This window comes from Pyxicephalus adspersus, chromosome 2 (assembly GCF_032062135.1).
Source record: "Pyxicephalus adspersus chromosome 2, UCB_Pads_2.0, whole genome shotgun sequence".
In the NCBI taxonomy this organism is placed as follows: Eukaryota; Metazoa; Chordata; class Amphibia; order Anura; family Pyxicephalidae; genus Pyxicephalus; species Pyxicephalus adspersus.
This window is the reverse complement of record NC_092859.1, coordinates 129,423,889-129,448,819: the sequence shown is the minus strand read 5'-3', so window position 1 is coordinate 129,448,819 and position 24,931 is coordinate 129,423,889. Positions and strand designations below refer to the sequence as shown.

General features: G+C 38.9%; 1 protein-coding gene across 2 annotated transcripts in view; it reads right to left on the bottom strand.

Annotated features, from left to right (window-relative positions):
* GLDN (gliomedin) overlaps positions 1–24,931 on the bottom strand; it is a 30,971-nt gene continuing 6,040 nt past the window's right edge. Inside the window, exons 4-10 of one of the 2 annotated variants that reach the window (XM_072402387.1) lie at positions 24,597–24,704; positions 21,847–22,002; positions 20,604–20,732; positions 7,088–7,171; positions 6,882–7,013; positions 5,285–5,435; positions 1–2,393 (exon numbers count right to left, since the gene is read on the bottom strand). In XM_072402387.1, the coding sequence (XP_072258488.1) occupies positions 1,928–2,393; positions 5,285–5,435; positions 6,882–7,013; positions 7,088–7,171; positions 20,604–20,732; positions 21,847–22,002; positions 24,597–24,704 (1,226 nt within the window). In that variant the 3' untranslated portion in view covers positions 1–1,927. The remainder of the gene's footprint in view (positions 2,394–5,284; positions 5,436–6,881; positions 7,014–7,087; positions 7,172–20,603; positions 20,733–21,846; positions 22,003–24,596; positions 24,705–24,931) is intronic. The other variant, XM_072402389.1, reaches the window with a different exon arrangement.

The following is a 24,931-nucleotide window of genomic DNA, read 5'->3' as shown; positions in this document are numbered from 1 at the left end:
TTTTAAATCAAGCACAAACCATTTGGCTAAAACAAATGAAGATTAATATAAAAGGTAATAATATTTATTTTTAGACTTTTTAAAGAAAATGACAGCTTTGGTCTGGATAAATAACGGTTTGAGTTGCTGCAAACATGTTTTTAGTCATCTGATCTGTTGAAATAATTTGATTTGAAATAATTTGAAAACAGCACAGACACGTGAAGCAAACAGAATTTTATCTTCATGGGGATCTTTCCAAAAGGGCTACAAATATCAATGATTGCCGAGGGTTCCGAGACAGATTCTAATCTCATACTAAGAAGTAATTTTCAGAAAATGAGAAGTTTCATTATCGACTAAATGTAATGGGTAAGAATCCTCACTTAAATCTTGAGACTTGAATTTGGCCTGTGTTATTTTTTTTCCTCCATGGAGCTGGAGTTTCTCTTTGAAGCAGACTAAAATTCTTTTATGTTTCCTATTTTCAAACCAAAGGTGCCATTAAGCTTGACAAAGCTCCCTACAGGGACCTACTGCATGCAGATTCCCTGATACTGCTGGGGTGAGCCACATTAGACAGCAGGGTGTGTGTGGCATTTGCAGAAGCAGTGATTGACGGGTTTTGTCAAAAGAGCCTGTCAGTGCTTTATATCTGCACCAGTAAATCACTGGTAACTGGAGTGAACAGGTAAGAAGAAAGTACAGTGAACTTCTATAAAGGATTTGGATTTCATCTGATTGTAATAGAGTGAAAAAGCCAGTCGCTCAGGAAACAGCAAAATATAGATTTAATAATCCTATTTAGGTTAACACACTATACAATCTCTAGGCCACTAGCACAAACGGACTGCTGCAATGGTTTGCATTCACATAACAGTCCGCGTTCACTTCAGTAGCTCTCCTGGCACTTTCCTGAACCTAGATAAACTGAGGTAGATCTGTAAATAGTTCCTATCTGTCCAAAACATATTCCTACAATTGTCTTCCTGTAGCAGACATTGTGTTAGTTATAATATTGTAATATTGAAGTTAGCTGTCAAAACTATTATGTAAGGGTGAACTTGCACACAAATGCCTATTTATTAGTAGACAACCCCTTCCAAAATCACTGGCTTCCACAATAGAGCATCCCATATATTATGAATACAATTTAGCTCATTTGAGAAGCATTTTTAAGACATGTAGGATCCTAATTGTTACCAAGATCATGACCACAGTCCTTCCTAGGTGATCTTTTTTTTTTTTTGTTTTAGGAGATTTGGCTGGAAGGAGGAGGGCTTTCCAGTAAGCAGACCTTGTATTTACAAGTGACAAATAAATATTGCCTTATTTTTTTTTATCATTTTATCATTCTTTCATTGGCAAACCTGAAAACATGGAAGCATTTTGTACAGGAGCATAGCAAGAGTTTAGTATTATTTACATTGATCATTGATCAATTTACTAGGGCTCACTTCTTTCTAAATAGAACCCCTAGTCCTTATCTGTTCATAATATTTTGATAAGAGTAGCACGGTATATAGTCACTTGCTTATGTTTTTTTCCTTTTTATACTGTAGTTTGCATTATTAAAATTAGGTTTAATTATTATTAAACATGACATTTAAATATATATTAACATTCTGTAGATGCAATCACTGATATTGTTTTATGAATTGTATACATTTGTCTCATCTTTTGGACTGATTACGAAAACTGTAAACCTAATTTGAATGGCATAAAAAATAAATTTCTTCGTAATAAACACTTAAAATGCATGTTATAGGAGGGTATTTACAAACCAGTGAAAGATGGAGATGGATAAATCATTTTAATATAAAAAAAAACACATTCACCGGGATGATTACTTTAAGTGATAAGCCATTCACTGTTTTATAAATTAACCCCTTGTGTTATTGGCACTGAATGACTCTTCTTTTTCTTTGATTTGCCCATAATTACTGATTTAAGTATTTGATACAAAGTTGATAGGATATAACATCAGACGCCCTTCTTCCCATGCATATAATTTCTTGTCTCTAGGGTTGTAGGACAGTGTGGCAAGAACTGACGCTGAGGATCTCAGATCAAAGCTAGCATTAACCGGCTTCTGTTTAAAGAGATCAAAAGCGAAGGTCACCCTTAAATCCTTTGTATCTGTCACGTAGAGAATGCCACACATAATGAATGCATTGCCTGCTTTTGATTTTGGATATGTTGTGTTAATGTGTTGAGTGACAGAGAAAGATTTATCATCCAAGTGAGCAACCATGATACTTTTATCCAGTTCAGAAGAGTAGATAATCCATAGATCTTTCTCATCTGCAGCCAGTTTAAAGTAAGACTTGGAGTTTGAGAAGAGGTAACTGCGATTGTGATATGCTGCGTTGTCGATACTTAGTGTTTCAAAGGAGTCAGTGTCCAGTTCATACCTAAAAAAAACATAACATTAATTCTTGTTAAACTCCCATTCCATGCTATATGTTAGTATGGGGCAGCACAGTGGCCCAGCAGTTAGCACTCTGGCCTTTGCAGCGTTAGGTTCGAATCTTGGCTAGGACACTATCTGCATGGAGTATGCAGGTTCTCCCCGTGTGAGTTTCCTCCGGGTACTACGGTTTCCTCCCACATTTCAATAACATGCAGTTAGGTGATTTGGCTTCCCCCGAAAAAATTGACCTTAGACTGTATTAAAGATTAACATATATAAAGACCTTAACATACAGGCATATACACATTACAATTTTGTTTTTGCTGGGGATTTTGAGAATGTGACTTGACCAGCTGAAAACATAACAGGATATTTGCCCATCATGCCATGAGTATTTAGTATAGGAAAGCAGGCAGACCTTTTACATGTTTTCTGGTTCTGTCCTTTAGGCTCTTTAGAGACATGGCAGAGTTGTTTTTTTCACTTAACCGATATCCCTGCTTCATCTGCTGTGAACCTGCCATATTATCTCTTGGAGTTGCTTGAACCTTTGGTGGGAACGGTGGCTTTGAGAACACTTCTATGTCATTTTTTTTTTTTTTATAATGCACAGAAGCTAATTGTCCTGAATTCAAGGAGATCCTTCCTATCTACTGTGGTGGCATTGACGGTCTTGGTTAACTCCTTGAGCCCACTTTTTAAGGCTATCTAAGTTTATAGGGACCAATTAACTAAATTTATTAGGGTCTAATGGCTCCTGGAATTCGGCAAATAGATCCTTTATCTACACTGTAAGGGCTTGAGCCTTTCTCTGGAAAGGGTTGCCTGAGGATGCATAAGGTATTGAATATTACTGTGAGTATTCCTCATAGGGAGCTTTTGTATTGCAATGTTGTATTCATATCTATGTTCCTTTTTATATCTGTATAGCCCCTGGGTGCTTCCAGAGCTTGCTAGGGGCTCCTTGAGCAATTTGCACATTGTAGCAGGGGTTTCTCAAGAAACCTCAAAGTTATTTTAAGGGTTCCCTCATGTTAAGAAGGTTAAGAAACTGTATTTGCCATTTGTGGAAGTTTTTATTCTGTTTTGTATTTTTTTTTATTTACTTGTATACCCTTTAACAGCAATAAAAGTATGAAAAAACACAGCAGGAAAGCACATACTACTCTCAAATCTAAACAATTCCACACTTTTGCTTTGCAGTACAGTTACCAAGCACACACTCCTTAATAATGACTGAGATATTTTTTGCACTACCTTGCATTTCCACTATCTTTTCTCCCACCACAGTCCACAGTAGTTTCTTCTGCAGGTCTTTTCCGAGTGCTGGCACTCCACCATTCTTCCAGAAACTCCTAAGTAGAATTATACATACTTACCATTATACTTACCACTAAGTTCCATAACTATTATAAAGGTGCGTACACACTTCCAATTTTTATCGTTCCAATCGAACGACGAACGATCGATTGGGCAAAAAATTGTTGGTAAAAAAGTAACCAACGACGCCGACGAACGAGGAAAATTGTTGGAAACGAACGACCGGACCGGCGGATCGGATTGGGCGACGATCGTTGAACATCGTTCGTGTGTACGGTCGTTCGTTGATCGTTCATGGTCTGAGCATGCGTGATGAACGAACGTCCGTTCACTTTCCTGTCGTGCACATAGTTCCTCTATCGCTTAAACGATCGTATCTATTGTGTGTACAATATCTACGAACGATCGTGTCGTTACCTCTCTGTGCAGGATCAGTGCTATACGATCGTTCATATATATCGTGCAGGAACGTTCGTCGTTCGTTTTCCGACGATAATAATTGGAAGTGTGTACGTAGCTTAAGCAGCTGCACCTCAATTTTACACATCTAGAGGATAAGTTTGAAATGCAATTTCTCCTTCAGAAGATAGAAATTAATGTTCATACTTTAACCCCTGTCCACAATCTGCTACCTTTCTGTCTCCTGTCTACATACTCAAATTCTGCTGCTGCTCTGCACCTTCTCTCATGGTCTGTCTTCTTCCCTCTGTGTTCACAATCAGCTCCAGCAATTTATCCATCACCTCCAATTCCAATTATCTTCTTCTCTGCCCTGTAGCAATTCTCAGATCAACTTTACTTGTTCTGTCGTCATCTTCTTTTTATTACATACCTTTATTAACTATGATGCATTTAGACCAGTCTTTCTCAACTTATATACCCAAGAGGAACATTTGCAAACATATTCAGGTCTCGGTGAACCCCTGATCAAAGTAATTGAGGATTGGTGGAGGATTGCACCTATTACAATTATAATCAGGGTAACATTCTTTTTACAGTGTTAGTCAAAATTCCTCCCTTACAGAGAGCTAAAAAGACCACTGTGTCCATTCTACTATTCTACTCTGCCAATGGCTTTGAACCCAGAACTATGTAGGTGGCATCAGATGGGAGGTCAATCATCAAAAAATCAAGGAAGGAACCCTAGTCGAGAGTGGCTGGTTTAAATATTTCCCATGATTTCAAATACTATGTTTCCTTCCAAATATCGTCTAAGTGACCAGTGATGTGTAGCAGCATGTTCTAAATTACCTAGAATTTAAAACTATTGATCTTAAATATAATTGTTTATAAACTAGCATGAAGGTGGATACATTTTGAATAGATTTGCACTTTTTAAGAGAGTAAACTCAATTACATCTCATTAATGTGCCAAAATGGCTTGTTGCTCTAAGCAGCCTGTTGCATTCTACCTGAATTCTGCTTTACTTAAATAAGAAGAAAAAGGTGTAGTTATTGGCTGTTATAGGATTTTTCTTCAGACTCAAAATTATGATTGTGAATCATAATAGTTGGTGTGTGGTAATACAACACCATTCATTGTCCTGAAACAAGCCATTTAAAGTATGTTACCTTACAATTTTGTTGGATCCTCCTTTGTGATAATACAGTGATTTGTTATACACAATATGACCACAGCCTTGATAGAACCAGCGAAGTTTCATGATCTTATAGCTATCGTTTTGTAAAGCAGTTACATTTTCATATTCTTTTATTATCATTCCTGCAGAAAAAAAATAAAGTAAATAAAATGAAAAAACATAAAAAGGACAAGATAGACATTTTACTTTATGAATGATGTTCTTACATCATATCTACTTGGTTGGCTGCACTGGAAATGAACGTAGACATTGAATGACTTTGTTTGCCCAATTACATCAAAGCCTTGTAGTCCTGCTATTATTTTATTGAAGCTATTTCATTACTTTGGAAAAAAGTGCTATTACAAATTTGTGTTTGCATTAAAAGTTTGACTTTAAAAATGTTCGATCAGGCAGGTTTTTTTTGTAGAAAGGGACAGGCGATGTTCCTTTTGCAATAAAACACTTTTTCCTGCCTGATCACTTTCTTCTAATAGAAACATTGAGCTGCGCAAGTACAGCTCAGCCTACATTGCCAGGGATGTGCCAGGTATACTGGCATTCCCCAGGGCTGCCAGAACTGAATGAATGTTGGATGGCCAATCAAGATGGCCGAAGATCTTGATGCAAGAAAAGTAGCAAACGAATTTTGTGGTGCCTGCAATGAAACGATGACATGTGAGTAAATCAAAATAATGGTTGCAATGGTTCATTTGCACTTTAATGAGTGGACAAAATATTTATGCCTTCCTTTTGTTCATAGCGGTCATTATGTTTGCATTAAATAAACCAAAACTCTGGTCACACAAAAAAATAAATGAAATAAAAAAATGATTAAGTGTATGTTCACATACATACATAACTGAAATTTAACTTCATAATTCCCACTTCCCATTTAGAGGATGTTTCATCATTTATGTTTATCTTGTTTCTGGAGAGGTAAACAGCTTTTATTACTGTCAGTGATCTTATCACCAGGCTTGTAAAATTCTTGCAGTGGCAACATCTGGAATCTCCGTTACTACTGACCTAGGCATGTCCCCAAAATTTTGTCTCCCAAGAACCCATTCCTAATACATAGTGTATGGAACAGGCTCCTGGCAATCAAGGCTGCAGCTCTGTTTTGCTAGAAATCAGTGTATGCATGTAAAGTGGGACAGAGAGGGGGTGATGGACAGGCGGAGTTCTAAAATCCAGCAGAAAGTGGATTGTAATTTCAATGCAACAAAGGCAAAGCTGACAACTCAAACAGAAAGTTGACTACTTTGGGTTTTAGTATTATTATTAATAAACAGGATTTATATAGAGCCAACATATTACTCAGTGCTGTACATTAAATAAGGTTTACACTTTTTCTCTACATGCAGCCTTTTTAAAGAGATTACACATGCATATATAAAATATATACATTTTTTGGCATAACTGTGCAGTACTGATTGAAACACTTGAGATTTGCATTCATCATTTTTTGCACACAAAGGAAGAGTGGGTTTAAAAAGTTTTTGCAGCATGTTAAAGTAAGTGTGTTACACATTTTTAGAAATAAAAAGCGAAGGGTCCTGGGATATGTAAATAATTAATTACTCTACCTGAAAAGTGTCCTGCAACCCAGATTCGCTCATCACTAGTCCCGTTTGAGAAATCCATCATCCACGCACCAAAGGTCTCTTTTGCTTTTGCAACAGTTGTTGGGTTATCAATTGCTCTAATAGTACAATCTGCTGTAGGGACAAATACATTTATGATAAATAATGTAGAAAATATTCACATTTTATTTCAAATAATACAAGAATACCTTCTTGCTTCAGAGGTTGGTCATTACTTTTTCCATTTGATTTTCCCACCATTGTGTCATCATTAGGAACAGCACAGGACTCTCCTGACAACAGAAAGGTTCAATAAAGCATGTAAAAAAAAACAGTATTGTTTAGGTTCATTTTTTAAAGCTTTAAGTTTTTATTGCACCCTTGTAGGAACCAGAATCTGGGCAATTAATAGCTGGAGTCAGTACGCACCTAGTGCCACCCCTTTTATTCTCTATAGGACTGCCACAAGGACATGCTACATGTAGCATTTCCCCCCAGGCAGTGGTTCACTGGCATGAGGAAGCAGTAACTGCCTTTATTCAATCTCTACGGGGGTGCAGGAAGATGCTATTTTTAGTGTCTCCCCTGAGGCAGGGGTTCACTGGCATGAGGAAGCCAAAACTTCACTGCAACCTCATGGCAAGTCTGAACATAGCCTAAATTTATTTGAAGGATTGCTTGCACACTCTAATGTGCAGCATGCCTGCAGAAAATAAGGACCATGCACGGCAGTGTTTATTGACCTTTTTAACATGACAGAACCCCTTGAAATAACTTGCAGGTCTTCAGGGAACCCCTACTATAACTACTCTATCAACAGCTCACAATAATTTAGTGTAGTGGTCAGTAGGATGAATGCCTCCTACATTGCTAGCCAATGGGAAGAATGTCACCCTTACAGATAGCCAAAAAGATCACTGGTGTCACTCATTTTTCAAGGAATCCTTAGCAACCGCTGTAGGAACCCTAGGGTTCCACAGAATCCTGGTTTTGAAATACTGATGTAGAGTAACAAAGATAAGTACTGTGGCTATACTCTCTCCTTCTAAGAGTGCTTTTATCTAAAATGGCTGTCGGCTATGAGAGCAGCATAGAGATCAGTTTGCTGTCTTCCCTGCACTGGCACACCCCCTGTCTCTAACAGAGCCTGCCAGAGACTGTGGTCTCATCCTCCTGGCTCCTGGTTAAATCTTTTGCAGGCTCTGTACAAAGTTCTACAGAAAACTATACACTGGGGGGGAGAGTAAGGCTTGAGGGTACCTAAAATGCATTGAGATGTTCTTAGATTGGAACTACTCAGACAGCAAGGAGTGGTGTGGCATTAAAAATCTATCCCAAGGATCAGAACGATATTTGAAAAAATTCAGACGCGTTTCGCAGAAGACCTGCTTTCTCAGGGAACATAACAAATATGAAACCGCAATTACAAAGCCTTAGGCAAAGTCTGAACCATAATCGAGCAGAAGACAACTTGCTGAGCCAGACATCAAATATTAGGAGCCAAGTTGTTTTTTCACAAAGACAGATATGTACTATTGTATATATGTACTATTGTACTATATGTACTATTGTATATATAGATATGTACTATTAGGAGGACAATGCATATAACTCCAAATTCAGGAAGTCAGATAATCAAAGTAGAGAGATAAAGTATGTCTTCCCTTCAACAAGCCAAGAGAGAGTTAATCCTCATGTCAGTCCCTGACAGGAGTGGCACAGGGATTGACATGAGGATTAACTCTCTCTTGGCTTGTTGAAGGGAAGACATACTTTATCTCTCTACTTTGAATATCTGACTTCCTTCTTGTCAAAACCATTTCAAAATAAAAGAACTTAAGGGTAGTCTTATATACTACATATGGGTAACTATGATGTTTTCTCTAATTTGTAAATATTGCTTTAAGGTATTGTTTTTACTCCTTTTCCATAAACCTTTCATCTAAAGAAGTAGACATTAAAATGGGAAATGCATTAAGAACAATTCCATCTAACAGAATGCTTTCACCATGTATACAGCAGTGTATAAAGTATGTATACACATGTATATAAACAGTCCCTTATTGTCAGAAAAGCTGTTACTGAAGTGAAGTGCAGTTAATGTTTTTTGATTTGTTCAAGTACTACTAAATATTTTAATTTATGGTTTTAATGTTGCATTTAATGTCATTTTTTATTTAGAATTCTAAATAAAATATTTTTATTTAATTGTATGAACAATGATACCCTGGTGTAACATATCTGGCGTTTATGCACCAGATTAAATAACCCCTCTTACTATATTTGGGTTCTAAAAGGAATGTATTGTTTGTTTTTTTTTGTCCTCTAGGATTTTATATCATAAGGACTTTCCATAAGGTCGATAACCTTATCAAAAGGTTTTTTTGTTCATCCTTTTACCTATTTCCACTTACTATAGTACAATACTAGGTAAAAATTACAAATAAATTACCAATAAATATTTATTGTTTAACAAAAATTATAATGTTTAGTTTTTACTTATAAATGATACTAGTAGGATCTCCCTTAAAAAAGGTGCCACATCTCTGATCCAGTCCAACATAAAACCAAATATTACCTTTTGTATAGATGAGCAAAAAAAGAAAGACTTTAACACCAACTACTAAAACCAGAAAAAGTAAATATATTAAAACAAATATAAACACAGACACCAGTAGAAATGGCAACACAGCAAGCAAAAGAGCTATTGTGGAGTATAGCACGAGGCCCTTACCTTGAATTTAGAACACCAAATACAAAATTTACAATGAGCCTCGGGTTGCAGATATGCAGAAATCTGTCCATGGATCACACTGTGTGCCACATGATTAAAAACACAGCCTTGTGATTCAAGAGTCATGATACAAAGGTAAATACTGAACGGCATAAAACCAAATATTACTCTTTGCATTGATTGGCAAAAAAAGAGGAATTTTACTGTAAATATATTAAAACAAAAATATCTTTATTAGTGTCTATCTCAATTAAAACAATGTCCTCGAACAAAAAAATAGGATAGATATTACTTACACTGCACATTCTATTCCAAATCAAAACATAATGAAAATGTTATCAAATTTGTGTTATAAGTGAAGAAAAGGAAAGATTAAGTTGTTCAAAATATTAGCAGTGTAGAGTTTAATTAGTGTGGTCATTTATTATGTGAAAAAACAGGTGTCAATTATAGCCCTTATTTAATGAAGGTAGACAGTAAATGTTGTACATGCTGGTTATAGCATGGTTTCTTCAGGATAGGGAGAATTATGGTATGTTTGAAAGTGGAGGGGTATATACCAGTAGAAAGGGAGAGGTTGAATAGTTCAGTTAGGGTAGGGGCAAGGGTGGAGGAGTGGGCATGGAGTAGATCAGAGGGAATTGGGTCAAGAGGACAGGTAGTAGATGGGGATGATTAGAGGAGACTTCTTCCACAGTAACAGGGCTGAGGGTGGCCAGTGATGATTTACAGGTGGAAGGGGTGGGTATGGTTGGAGTGGCCCAGTGAGCAGAAACATCATGTCTGATTTTTTCAATTTTCTCCCTAAAGTAGGTGTCAATGTCTTGGGCAGAAGTGGTATTTCCCAATGCATTTCACAAGGATTCTACTAATTGAATGTTTACAAATTGCACTATATTCAATAAATAGATAAATACAGATTTAAGTTCCCAGAGTCACTAGACCATATGATGTTACAATGGTAATAGATCAACCATGAATCATATATTACTAAAATGTATCCCCGTATTAGTAAATAATGTTGGCAGGAACATCAGTGAGGCAAAGCCAAGGGTCACACACATCAAGCAAATCTTGAGTCATTCTCATCATAAATGGAAACCAGTGTCGAACGTACAAAAGATGTTTATGCAATGCTCATAGATATATTAAACTAGCATTAGCCATAATTATGGGTTATAATAAAGGATTAGCTAACTTGAGTAGATCAGAGGGAATTGGGTCAAGCAGACAGGTAGTAGCAAGAGGCCCTTGCCTTGAATTTAGAACACCAAATAAAAAAAAACTTACAATGAGCCTCGGGTTGCAGATACGCAGAAATCTGTCCATGGATCACACTGTGTGCCACATTTAAAATCACAGCCTTGTGATTCAAGAGTCATGATACAAAGGTAAATACTGAACGGCATAAAACTAAATATTACTCTTTGCATAGATTGGTAAAAAAAAGAGGAATTTTACTGTAAATGTATTAAAACAAAAATATCTTTATTAGTGTCTGTCTCAATTAAAATAATGTCCTTGATAAAAAAAGGATAGATATTCCTTACACTGCACATTCCATTCCAAATCAAAACATAATGAAAATGATTCAAATTTGTGTTGTTTTTTTACAGAAAGTGAAGAAAAGGAAAGTTGTTCAAAATATTAGCAGTGTGGAGTTTAATTAGTGTGGTCATTTATTCTGTGAAAAAAACAGATCTCAATTATGGCCCTTATGCAGAAGAACATTGTATTTTTAAGTAGTTAATTGGAGAGGGGAAAGCATTTAAAGAAGTGCAGAAAATAATAAGCTGCTCAGCTAAAATGATCTTAAATTACTTAAAATGACAACCAAAACCCAAAAAATGTGGTAGAAATTGAAAAACTCCTATTTGAAAATATAGAATAGCCAATATGGCCAAGACTCAGCCAATGATCGGCTCCATGAAGACCAGAAAAGGTCTAACGTTGCCTGTTACAATTAGAAGATGCCTGTGTGAATCCAAGCTATTGTCAAGAAGCCCCCACAAAGTCCCAATGTGGAAAAAACATGCTAAAGAGGTTACAATTTGCCACACATCGACTGGCCTAAATAGAAATGGCGCAACATTTTTGGGACTGATGAAAGCAAGATTGTTTTTTTTTGTGCCTAGGGGCTGCAGTTTGTCAGAAGACCCCCAAATACCACATTCAAGTATGGTGGAAGGATATAAATGAAGTATAGGGGAGCAAGCATCATGATATGGAGATGTTTCGATACTATGGTGCAGGAATCATAGAGCAGTTTGAATACATGAAAATACTTGAAGAGGTCATGTTGTCTTATGCCTAATCAAATGGGTATTTCAACAAGACAATGACCACAACACACACAAGTAAACAAGAAATGTCTTTCAGGCCAACAAAAAATGTACATTACGGAGTGGCCAGACCAATTCCTGGACCTTAATCCAATAGAAAAATTGTGGGGTGACATAAAAAAATGCTGATCCTGAGGCAAAACCAAGAAATGCAGAAGAATTGTGGCAATTATACAGCACCAACATATTACGCAGCACTGTACATTAAATAGGGGTTGCAAATGACAGACAAATACAGACAGTGATACAGGAGGAGAGGACCCTGTCCCAAAGAGCTTACTATCTAGTAGGTGGGGTTTTTAGCACACAATAGGAGGGGAGATATGTAGTGCTGGGAAGTAGTGACGGTTTCAAAAGACAGAAGAAGACGGGTAGGCAAGTTTGAAAAAACGGGTTTTGAGTTCTCTTTTAAATGAGCAGAAAGTGGGAGCAAGGCGAATGGGGGGTAAATGAGAGGGCAGAATCAAAGGTGACACCAAGACAATGTGCCTGAGGGGAGGGACGAATTAACAGTTAGAAAACAGTGGTATTAACAGTTAGAAATATGTCAGGGGAGATTTGGAATTGAAGGGGGGGAAGATGATGTTCTGATGAGTTCTGTTTTATCCAGGTTGACCTTCAGAAATATGACAGACATCCATGATGATATGGCTGACAGGCAGCATGAAATCTTATCCAGGACTGAGGGAGACAGGTCAGGGGTGGACAGATAGATTTGAGTGTCATCAGCATACAGATGGTACTGTAAACCAAAGGAGGATATGAGACTACCGATAGAGGAGGTGTACAGAGAAATGAAAACCGGTCCAAGGACTGACCCTTGGGGAACGCCAACAGGGAGGAAAGTGGGGGAGGAGGAGTTACCATTGAAAGAAACTTGAAAGGAGCGGTCAGACAGATAGGAAGCAAACCAAGAGAGAGCAGTGTCACAGATACCAATGGAGCGCATGATTTGTAATAGAAGAGGCTGATCAACAACGTCAAAAGCAGAGGAAAGATCAAGGAGAAGGAGCAGGGAAAAGTTGCCATGAGACTTAGCTCTAATGAGGTCATTGGCCACTTTAGTAAGGGCTGTTTCAGTGGAATGGGAAGCTGCAAAACCAGACTGGAGGGGGTCAAGGAGAGAGTTGGTGCTCAAGTAATCTGTGAGTCTTTTGTAGACAAGGCGCTCAAGAAGTTTGGAGACATATGGGAGAAGGGAGATATATATGACGGTAGTTAGAGGGTAGGGAGGGGTCCAGTGAGGGTTTCTTCAGGATAGGGAGAATTATGGCATGTTTGAAATTGGAGGGGTATAAACCAGAAGAAGGGAGAGGTTGAATAGTTCAGTTAGGGTTGGGGCCAGGGTGGAGGAATGGGCACAGAGTAGATCAGAGGGAATTGGGTCAAGCAGACAGGTAGTAGATGGAGATGATTAAAGAAAAGAGGAGACTTCTTCCACAGTAACAGGGCTGGAGGAGGCCAGTGATGATTTACAGGTGGAAGTGGTGGGTATGGTTGGAGTGGCCCAGAGAGCAGAAACATCATGTCTGATTTTGTCAATTTTCTCTCTAAAGTAGGTGGCTATGTCCTGGACAGAAGTGGTATTTCCCAATGCACAGATTCTGCTAATTGCATGTTTACAAACTGCACTATTATTAATAAATAGATAAATACACATTTAGGTTCCTGGAGTCACTAGACCCTATGGTGTTACAACAGTAATAGATCAACCATGAATCATATATTACTAAAATGTATCCCCGTATTAGTAATTAATGTTGGCAAGAACATCAGTGAGGCAAAGCCAGGGGTCACACACACCAAGCAAAACTTGAGTCATTCTCATCAGGAATGGAAACTAGTGTCAAACGTACAAAAGATGTTTATGCTCATAGATATAATAAACTAACACGAGCCATAATTATGGGTTATCCTAAAGGATTAGCTAACTTGTTGAACCACATGTGTGATTAAAAACAGCGCTTTAGCTCTTTTTTGCACATAGATATATTAACCTACTATCAGTTTTAATTAGCATAGAAGAACATTATATTTTCCCTTACTATAAAAAAGTAAAAGCTTGTGCAGCCCTTACCACTACTTACATATCTTTTGTACGTCCTACACTAGTTTCCCTTCCTGATGAAAGTGCCTCTTATGCATTGACCCTAGACAAGTTTTGCTTTGCCTCACTGTACCTGCCAACCATAACCTGTGGGGGACCCGATAGGAATCAGCCAGCCTGTGCGCATTGACGATATGGAGTGAAGATATTTTATGATGTTATAAAATACATATTAATATGGTGGTATATGTTTAATGTTTGATCATTTACTACTGTAACCCTGTGGTGACAGGTAACTCTTGGTGCTTACATGTGTTTTTATCTATTTATTGATTACAGTGCAACTGAAATGCCTTAGTGATCAATAAATTGATTGACCCCTGAAGAAGCAGAATCTCTGCAAAACGCATTGGAAAATACCAATTGCTGATAACATTGTCTGAAAACTTGAATCCTGCAAAAATGTGTTGTATATTATAGATTATCCAATACTGTAAGGCAGTGGTTCCCAACCTTTTTCACATCACGGACCACTAAATGCACAGAACTGAACCGCGCATGCGCCGGGAGCTGTGTGTCACTCAAAGGGAAAGAAAAATTCCCCCCAGAGTGATGTCATAAAGCCAGAACTGACCCACTCTCCCATTGCAGGTCTGAGCCTGTTGTGTCCAGAGACAACCTGCCCACCTCCCTGAGCCTGTGATGTCTGGGAGACGTGGTCCACAGCTCTGGCCAGTGCACCAACCCTAGCGGGGTCCTTCTCCTGACCCCGCTGGTGGGTGCACCAACCAGAGCCATGACCCCCTGTCAGACAGGTTGGGGACCTCTGCCGTAAGGGATATCTTCCTTTGTGTTAGTTATATCTTTATTTAATTTATTTTAATTGAGATTGACACTAATAAAGCTATATTTGTTTCAATACATTTACCGTATTTTTCGGACCATAAGACGCACTTTTTTCCCCCCAGAAGTGGGGGGAAAAAGTCCCTGCGTCTTATGGTCCAAATGTAGCCACTGTGCCCGGGCCGTCTCTCCGGTATCCTCCCCAGCCGCTGTCCCGCCCCCCCTGTGTAGCCCCCCCTCCGGCTTTTCTCCTTGTTGGTTTTTAATGCACATAAAATATTTTAGGACACTATTTGTTTCAGAATATTTTTTTCTTCATTTCCCTTCTCTAAAAACTGGTGCGTCTTATGGTCCAGTGCGTCTTATGGTCCGAAAAATACGGTACATACTTTGGTAATAATAGTTGCCAGCAAACATGCAGCCATGCAAACAGTAATATTTCATTTTAGGCTGGTAAGTTTTTTTCTTCTGTTCCTTGACTCTTGAATCACAAGTCTGTGTTTTTAAACACATGGTACACAGTGTGATATGTAGACACTGATCTGCCTATCCGCCTCCTTGCAACCTGAGGCTCTGAATGTTTTATTTGGTGTTTTAAAGTCAAGGCAAGAACCTCATGCCACACTCCACAACTGCTCTGTAGCTTGTTGTGTTGCCAATTTCACTGGTATCTGCTTGATTAAGGGGTAAGATCTTCAGGGGATTAAAACTTCACAAAAAGGTAAGCACAGGCTTCATGAATCAAAATTGATAATAGTTTTTTTTTTTTTTGGTGTAAGTAAGGTAATGGTATTTATATCAATTCTAATATCAGAATAATAAGATATGATTACAGGATGCTAAAAGGACTATTTGTATACACATTGTGAGTATTTCATAGTTATAAATCCTGGATATGGTTTTTGATCATTTGGTCTCATTTATATTTTTCCTGTTGTGGTGTTTACTTTGCCATGTTCTAGGAATTTGTCTTAATCTCTCTGGGACTCTTATTTAGAGCTACTTAAAGGAATACTTCTTTAATACAGTAATATAAACAGTATGCCATCTGAGCTGCCTGACGGGGGATAACGAGGATGACTCTCAAGACTTTATCATTTCCAATGAAAGTCAAGGACAATGACATCAATTCTTCCCAAGTCATCAGTGCGTATTTGGGTTTGGAAAAGTAAATCAAGTTTTCAAAATAAACTTATGTAACACACTTAAAGTTAACTATGACATATTCTATGTATATATATATATATATATATATATACATATACACACATGCTCTTGCTGTTTTCATAAATATTCAGATGTGTTTATTTTTGTATTTAGTATTTGACAAAATTAAATGATCGATTTGTAATGTATTAGATTTATTGTAACATCCCTGCTAATAAAATTAAGTATGTAAATAGTCCCACAGGGAAGTCGAGGTACTAAGTTTGGATTCATACATTTTCTGCAGTAACATTTTAGTAACATTTTTTTAACATTTTTGTATGGCATCCTAGGACACATGAACCACAATCTGCATTTTGCACAGATGAACCACCACACACATTTGTGCAGCACATGATGGTAAACTGAACAAAAGGTTCCGATCCAATAAAGGGTACAACATGGTGCATTGACAGCCCGTTAAAAGTGAACAAGTTGCCTTACCACAATGTATGTATAAGTGTGGCATAACACATGTTAATATGCATGCAGTAGCACACCACAGGTCTAAATACAGCCTAGTACATTCAACAATCTGTCAATAATCCTGTTAAAGCAAATTTAGTCTTTTTCTTGAACAAATGTTTAATATAGAGTGCATTGACACTGGTTTGACTTGACATTTACATCTGGCATGTAATTGAGTCAGCCAGATTAGATCCATTAAACCCAACTCTCTTGTGTGAGATATGAGACAAAGAAATATAGAGATACGAGACATATAAGACAAAGAAAGGTATTTCTTTTCTTTGTGATATGGGATGGGATATAAAAACTAGTGTTGGTTAAATAGCTCACTATAGTCGATGGGGGCAATGCAATGCTTCAACAACCACGGACGGCCACCACGAGCACCAGCTTCACAGCACCTTTCGGCCCAGTTGGATGTTCGCCCGTGTGGGCATGTTTTAGTGTCCATAGTGATGACAACACTATGGCCATCTGCAAACTGTGTGCTCAACACTTAAAACAGGGCAAAAACCCAAACAAACTCAGAACAAGTTGCATGAGCACACATTTAAAAAGCCACCACTCACATTTAAAAAGCCACCACAGAGCTCTGTACGACCACCTCCGCTCAAGAACCAAGCTCAAACTGCTTGATCTTCCTCCGCTGCCTTTCCTCCTTCTGCTACCAAAGTTACCTGTGCTGCTGTCATCAATTTGAGTGGGGCATGTAGTTGAGCATTACCTTTTTCAGGCTCCACCAGCAGTGGGCAGGAACTGCAATGCAGATCGGCTGCTGTTTGTCGCATTACTGGCAGTCAAGACCAGGCATCATTGCCATCCCCTACAACTTCTACCCCATCGTCCAATCTTTCTGTGGTTAGCATTAGCGGCATCCAACCTTCCATCCCCCAGGTGCTGGAGTGCAAGAGGAAATATGGCCCAAATGACCCCAAAACAAAGCTAATCAATGCGGCAATTGCACAGCTGATTGCGTTAGAGCTCCTCCCTTACCGGCTGGTGGACTCCAATGCGTTCCGTTACGCATTCCTCATACCCACAGTACGTTATGCCTAAGCAACAATATTTTACAGAAAAATTTGTTCCTGCTTTGCATGAACACGTGCAGAGCAATGTTCCATAGCCCTTCAGCACTCATTTTCTGGCAAGGTGCACCTGACAACCGACAGTTGGTCGAGCAAGCATGGAGTGGGAAGATATATTTCCTATACAGCTCACTGGGTAACTTTGGTGGCATCAGGGGAAGATGTAGCTGCAGCAAGGCCTGCATACCTACCTCTGGCCAGAGCACATCACCATGAAATCTTCTCCTCAACCTCCACTTCCACCTCCTCCTTTGACTCTTGTGCCTCAACCTCTTTAGGGTCACTTTGCCGTGGAGACCCAGCACCTCCCATTTGGCAGAATCTGTTCACAGCCAGCAACAACCTGCAGTTTTGCTATTTCGGTGCACAATTCAGATGTTTCCACGCAGTCCTGAGATTGCGATGCCTGGGTTCCCTCAGCCACATGGGCGCAGCCATCCAAAGTGCCTTGAGGAAGCAGGAAGACATATGGCTAACTCCCAACAGACTTCAGCCAGGCAAGATCTTGTGTGACAACGGGGCCAATCTGCTGGCAGCCTTGTGTTGTGGGAAACTCACACACGTACCTTGCCTGGCTCATGTCATGAACCTGATAGTACAGCGCTTCCTTAGGAATTACCCAGTTTGGTGGTCTCAGGGGACAGGTAGGGGCGGATTTTGGAGATGTTGTGTAGGTGAAAGTGACAGGACCTGGAAATGTTCTGAATATGGGGGGTAATATGAGGGGAGGGCCGAATAACAGTGTTGTTAACAGTTAGATATATGTCAGGGGGTATTGAGGGTACATGGCATCTATCCACCCAAACACAAGGCGGCATGTTCCGTGGATGGCAAGACCAGGCGGAGGAGGAGGACGACCCTGTGCTGCTGTTCGACCCACAGGAGTGTGGGTCCAGAATTCCCTCGACTGTGGGGAGTTTGAGCCACATGACATCCTTCATGCAGGTGTGCATAGCCAAAGATCCACACATACAACACATAAAAACAAAGACTGACGACTATTGGATTGCTACATTACTGGATCCACGTTACAAGCCTGATATACAACAACTCATCTTGCCCCAATACAGGGGACCTAAAACGCAGCACTACCAAGAAGTGCTTGTAAGGGACTTGTGCTCAGCCTTTCCAGCTGCCAGCAGCAGCAGCAGGGATCCCTATGGCAGTTCCACCAGCCATGGGAGCCAAACAACTGCCTTAGGCGGCATGGGTGGCAGCAGCGGTAGAGGTCCTCTAAGCCAAGCTATGCAGGCTTTTTTTTAGCAGAAGCAAGCCACCAGTCGTGCAGCAATTGCCAATGACACTGAGCAGCGGTAGTGCAGGAATACCTGAGCTCTGCATGGGACATCTGCAACCTGCAAAGCCAGGACCCACTGGGCTACTGGGCATCCAAGCTTGAGCAGTGGCCAGAGCTGGCAGAACATGCTATTCAGATCCTTGCCTGCCCAGCCGCAAGTGTGTTATCTGAAAGAGCGTTCAGTGCAGCTGGGGGCGTAGTGAATGACAAACGGATTGGGCTCTCCGCAGAAAATGTTGACCGAATCCCTTTTATTAAAATGAATAGGTCTTAGATTGGCAATGAATTCAATACCCCCTCTGCAGAGTGTACTGATTAGTCGTCCACTGCTGCATGGCCTGCTGACATCTTGATGGGAAGAGCACTTTCACAGTCTTCGGTATCTCCTTCTACTCCTCACCCTAGTGGCCCTCTACCTCTATTCTGTCTCTGAGGTCTATAACTTGCAATAGAGCTGTGTAACTGGCTATTTTTTTTTATCAAGCACCCCCCTCAGGGCCCTCTGCCTTCATCTACTTTGAGGCCTCATAATTCATAATTTAATATTTGTATTTTTAGTAGAGAAATACATAAAATTTTCTGTCCTTTTGGATAGATAGCAAGTGGTTTCAAAAATAAATATCTGTATTTTTACAGAAATACAGAAGTTTTTCTGGCTTTTTTGATAGATAGCAAGTAGGATCAGAATGAAATATCTGTATTTTTTTACCCTGCCTCTGGCTGCATGTATGTAACACACTGACTGACTATTTATCTATCTATCTATCTATCTATCTATCTATCTATCTATCTATCTATTTATCTATCTATCAATTTATCTATCTATGCATCTATGTATCCATCTATCTAACAGTGAAACACTCTTCCTATCTGAGTACAGTAGATTTCAGGACTGCACCAATACAGTACAATCCAACAATATATCTGACTAATAGTGTGAGTGTGACACAGTCTAAGTAAAGCACTTGTGGTGGTGATGCTAGCAAATCTCTGTCAGGAGTGGTAAATGCAAGCACTCCCTGGCCTTATGTAGGCCAATGGCTGCCTGTTTGGCATGCAGTGACAGACAGCCAATCGGCTGCCTGCCACAACAAACATGGAGAAAGCATCCCTGCTGTTAATGGAGGGCCCTAGGCATCATGGGTGAGGTCCCCAGGCATTGTGGGAGGGTCGAATTTGGGACCTCGAATCCAACAAAATTCGGGGCTTTGAATCCAACAAAATGTATAGAATATTAAAAAGATACATATTAGGGCTGCCACACCATTGTTTACATCAAATGGGTTACATATTCCCATACGCGCCTATGGACGTACCAAGAACGTCAACTGCACCTGTCAGTGAATTCTGAATTATATAGTGAAAAACTGGCACTGGAACCGTTCATTTTCTTGAATTCTGAATAATCCCAAAAAAGTCTCAAATTGATGTTAAACTGATGGCATCAACACAAACCCAAAGCCTGCTGACACAGTACCTAAAGGTTATTGTTTAGAGATGTGCATGTATCCAGTAATTAAAGGTTAATAAATGTTAATTAAGTAAAGTAAATGTTTTTTGCACTACAACAGGGACTGGTTATAACTATATCATGTAAAACAACAATGCAAAAGAGGATACTGGAAAGTCTTGTACCAAGTTGTCCAAAGTTTTTATACAAATATGTTCTACAGAAGTTCTACATTCAATAATAATGTTCTCACCTGTGCATTTACTACTAAATGTCTGTGCAAGTTTCTCAGCCTTGACTTTCTTTCTTCCTGGTGGACCCATAGGGCCTGGAGGACCGGGAGGACCTGGTGGCCCAGGAGGTCCCATTTCCCCTTTCATACCTGCAGAATTGTAAAAACATAATCCAGATATCAGATCATTATTTCTGTGTAAAAGGTTTATCACTTCTGTATGAGAAGTTGATTCTTCATGTTGTTAGAGAACACTGTAAATATATTTTCTACCAAAAATATTAATGTTGTTGTCTACTGTGTATGCCTGACAGGAAGACAGCTGATTCCTCTTCACATAATTATTTTTATAGATATGTCTACAATTGGTCCAGGATCTTAGACTCATTTCACTCATGTCACATTTAACTGTATGTGGTACTCTTACAGGTTTTTAGACAACATGGCAAAGTATGTGCAGACTTAGTGATGGCTGCCACCAGATTAAAATGTCTCTTTATTGAGTTTAGTTTTCAAACATCAAAATCCTGGAGTGGATGCTTTCTATCCTGGAAATCAGAGATTTGATTTGTTGGGTACAACTATGTTGTAGTAAAATGTACTGAATTAGCGATGGCTTCCATTAGACTAATTGTCTTTTTTTGGTACCAGGAGAGTTGTTTTAAAAAGTTAAATAATTGGATGCTTGTTATCTTAGAAGTCAGAGTTTTGACTTGTTGGCATGTATAACAATGCCAAGGTATAAAATATTGTACGTATAGATGTATTGAAATTGTATGAATTTAGATCAAAAGTGGGACCTAAACCAGAAGGTCCGGTTTCCCCTTTTTAACCCTAATTGTGAAAATATAATATGTGTTGTACTATTAGATATTTCTGTATTAAAAGGTGGTTGTTTCTTTATGCCATTAACAAGTGTTGTAAATATATTGACTACCAAAATGATGATGCTGTTGTCTACTGTGTATGTACAAGAAACCAGTTGATTGCTTTTTACATAATTAATAATGGAATAGAGGTCTAAAATTGGCATTTCCCAAAGTCAAACGCCACATGCCACTTTTATATGGTCTTCTGCCGGGCCTAATATCTACATAGCAAACTAAGTTGTGGCAAAATGTGCTGACAACTGCCAGCACACAGAGGTGGAAAGAGTACTAAAGTATTCTACTTAAATAAAAGTTAAAAGTATTACTCCTAATGTCTAGTTGGAAAATGGCTTCATCCCAGAAACTACTAAATATACTGTAACAAAGCAACCTACCTTCACTAAAGATGTCATTGGAGGTGTCACCTTTGTCGCCTTTCTCTCCCTTTTCCCCTCGTTTTCCTGGCATGGCATCCTTCCCTGGAGGACCGATTTCACCAGGATCTCCTTTCTCTCCTTTTGGCCCAGGTTCCCCATTTGTTCCTGGTAGTCCTGAAATTGACAAAGAGTGTATACAAAATGAATGCATTTGTTATTTATTTTAATTTTTCAGATACAGTACATTGTGAGATGTTTAACTTGAATAACATATACTATATATCGACTTGGGTTTCTGTGGATCTTTGCATTAATGCCTGTGGTTTCTGCTGGCAAATGTTTAGACATCTCTGTCTGGGAAAAATACCTGCCTGCGTCTTGTGTCGCAGCATTTCCATAGTACTTGCTGATGTGCAACTGTCCTGTCACTGATCATTTTTTATTGAAGCACTCTAATATATTCTTTTTTTATAAAAATTAGAAAATGAGTATAGTGGTTGCAAGAAATTTGGGGTGGTGGAGGTTTTTTTTTAATGATGCAGTCAGGTGCTACAGGAAACAGCCATAAAATTGTGCTTCATTAGCTCCAGCCATATTATTATTATAAATATACAGAGTCAGCATATTACACACTTTACAATGTCCATATTCATGTCACTAACTGTCCCTAAAAAGGCCTCACAATCTAATGTCCCTACCATAGTCATATGTCTTTAATACAGTCTAAGGTCAATTTTGGGGGGAAGCCTATTAACCTAACTGCATGTTTTTGGAACATGGGAGGAAACCCACACAAACACGGGGAGAACCTGCAAACTCCATGCAAATGTCCTGGCTGAGATTCAAACATGGGACCTAGCCCTGGAAAGTCTAGAGCACTATCTTTTGAGCCTCTGTTCCATACAGAGTAATGCATGTTTTTTATCATTTGGCATTGGTAAATATACCCATGGTAGTGCTGACTTCCTATGACTTAGTAGCTCAACAAATTGCCAGAACTATCATCCACTCCGCAATGAATTCAGTGTATGTTGAACATTTTGTGGGATTTGCCTAAAATAAGGTAAGTTGAATTTTTATTAAATTTACTCATCACTACTCAAATCATAGCAGAAATGTTATGTATAAAGTAAGACTGCATAAACATGTCCGATGGTTCTCATCCGATAATCAGCTCAGGGACGATATCGGACGAGAATCTGGCGTGTGTACAGCGCCTGCTGTCCATTGTCCAAACGACCGTCCTGGCGAATCCACAGACGATGGATGACGAATGATCCTAATAGAAGCGAAGAGGGAGAGCACGCTCCCCCTCCCCTCTCCATAAAACGATGTATGTACAGCACTTGTTCATGCCTTGTGCAGTCCTTAGTCACTGGAAAGGATTGTGAAAGATCCTTTCCAATGACAAATATTGCACGGGTGTATGTAGCTTTATTCTTTTGAAAAAGGATTGGGGGGGAAGTTGGACAGGGGTTTGACGATAACTTCTTATCTTTTGTTAGATTTTAATGATTGACTTTACGTCCTATAGGTTTCTAAAGTTGCCCTGAATTAGAGGTGCAAATAGTGGAATCCCAGTTGGTCATCAACAGGGAAGAGGAAGGTTTTTACCCTTCCATGTGGAAATCCCACAAAAATACCCCTAAAAGCTCTTGTATGATAGTCTAAAAAGTCCCGCATTAAGTTGCTATGTAGTGTGCATAGTAAGTGGTAGTAAAAAAAAAATATTTATCTTTTACTGCACCGAACACTTCTTCATGTGTGTCTCTCATGTGTCGCCACCCAGACACTGCAGCTCATAATGATGTCAGTCCAGAAAGCAGAGCAAGGCTAGATATGGTCCAGTGATTACTGAGAAGCTAAAGGCTTAAGAATATCAGCAGTGGCAAATCTGGCCACCCCACTACAGTTTTTCATCCTAGTGTAGGTATGCAAACCTTAGGCGGACTTGTAGGATCCATAGGCATTTGAGTTTACAGAGAACCAAGAGTAAACTGGAAGTGCTGATGCATTAATATGGTGCTGTAGCATGTGTGTGTTTCTTTATTAGGAGGTTCCATGTTAAGCTGGGAATTAGGTGTTATTTCTCCTTCTTCAATAACTTTAAGATAATAAAAATGATTAAAAATTAAAATTAAAATCGAATCAAATGCCTTTTTAAAAAAAAAAGAATTGTGAAGTAGGCAGGTCCTTTATTGCAGAAAGAACAGAAGCTTTGTTGTAAAACATTAAATATGTCCTTTAGTGTATTATTTTTTTAACTGCTAAGCCATGTAGCTTCTGGGAAGAAATATTTCTGCCAAGGAAACCTTACTCCTGGCTATTTTTGCACACATGTAGCTCATTCCCAACATCTGTAAAAGCCAAGAACAGAGCTGGGCTCTGGAATAACGTAACTCCAGCATTACTCCATATACAGAAGTTGCTGCCCAATGAATGAAGAAGAGAGATGAAATTCCAGAAGAGAATGAAAATATGGAGGTGGATGGATTGATGGGGAAAAGCATGAGGAAGCTCTGTACTATCAATACTGGAGGAGGGCAAAAAGACCGGGAAGTCCTCCCCTACTTAGCATACATTAGCTTATAAGCAACAGACTTAGAGTTTTGCTTCAATGATCTCAGAGTTCACAACCTGATTTGCAACCAACCTCATACATTTCTATGGCCATTGACATTCCCCTCCACTGAATATATATATATATATTTTTTTATATATATATATATATTTAGTAGGGTGTGCATGGTCTCCTAAACCATTATTACCTATTTTGCCTCTTCTTCCAGGTTCCCCTTTGCTTCCTGGCAATCCAGGCAAACCATCTGTTCCATTGTACCCAGGCATGCCGTCCATTCCATCAATACCAGGTGGTCCTAAATAAAAAATATGCATAGAGTTATCAGTTATACAAACATATTTCATATCTTCATATTAATTCTGGCTGATTCTGTGTCAAACTAAGTAGTAGGAGAAAAATAAATGAACTGTGAGAAAGTTGTAGTGCACAGAGATACAGTGATCTTTGAAATACCACTGGTAGCTCCCTCTACTAAATTGATAAAACTCATATTTTAAACTTCTATTATAAGAAATATATATA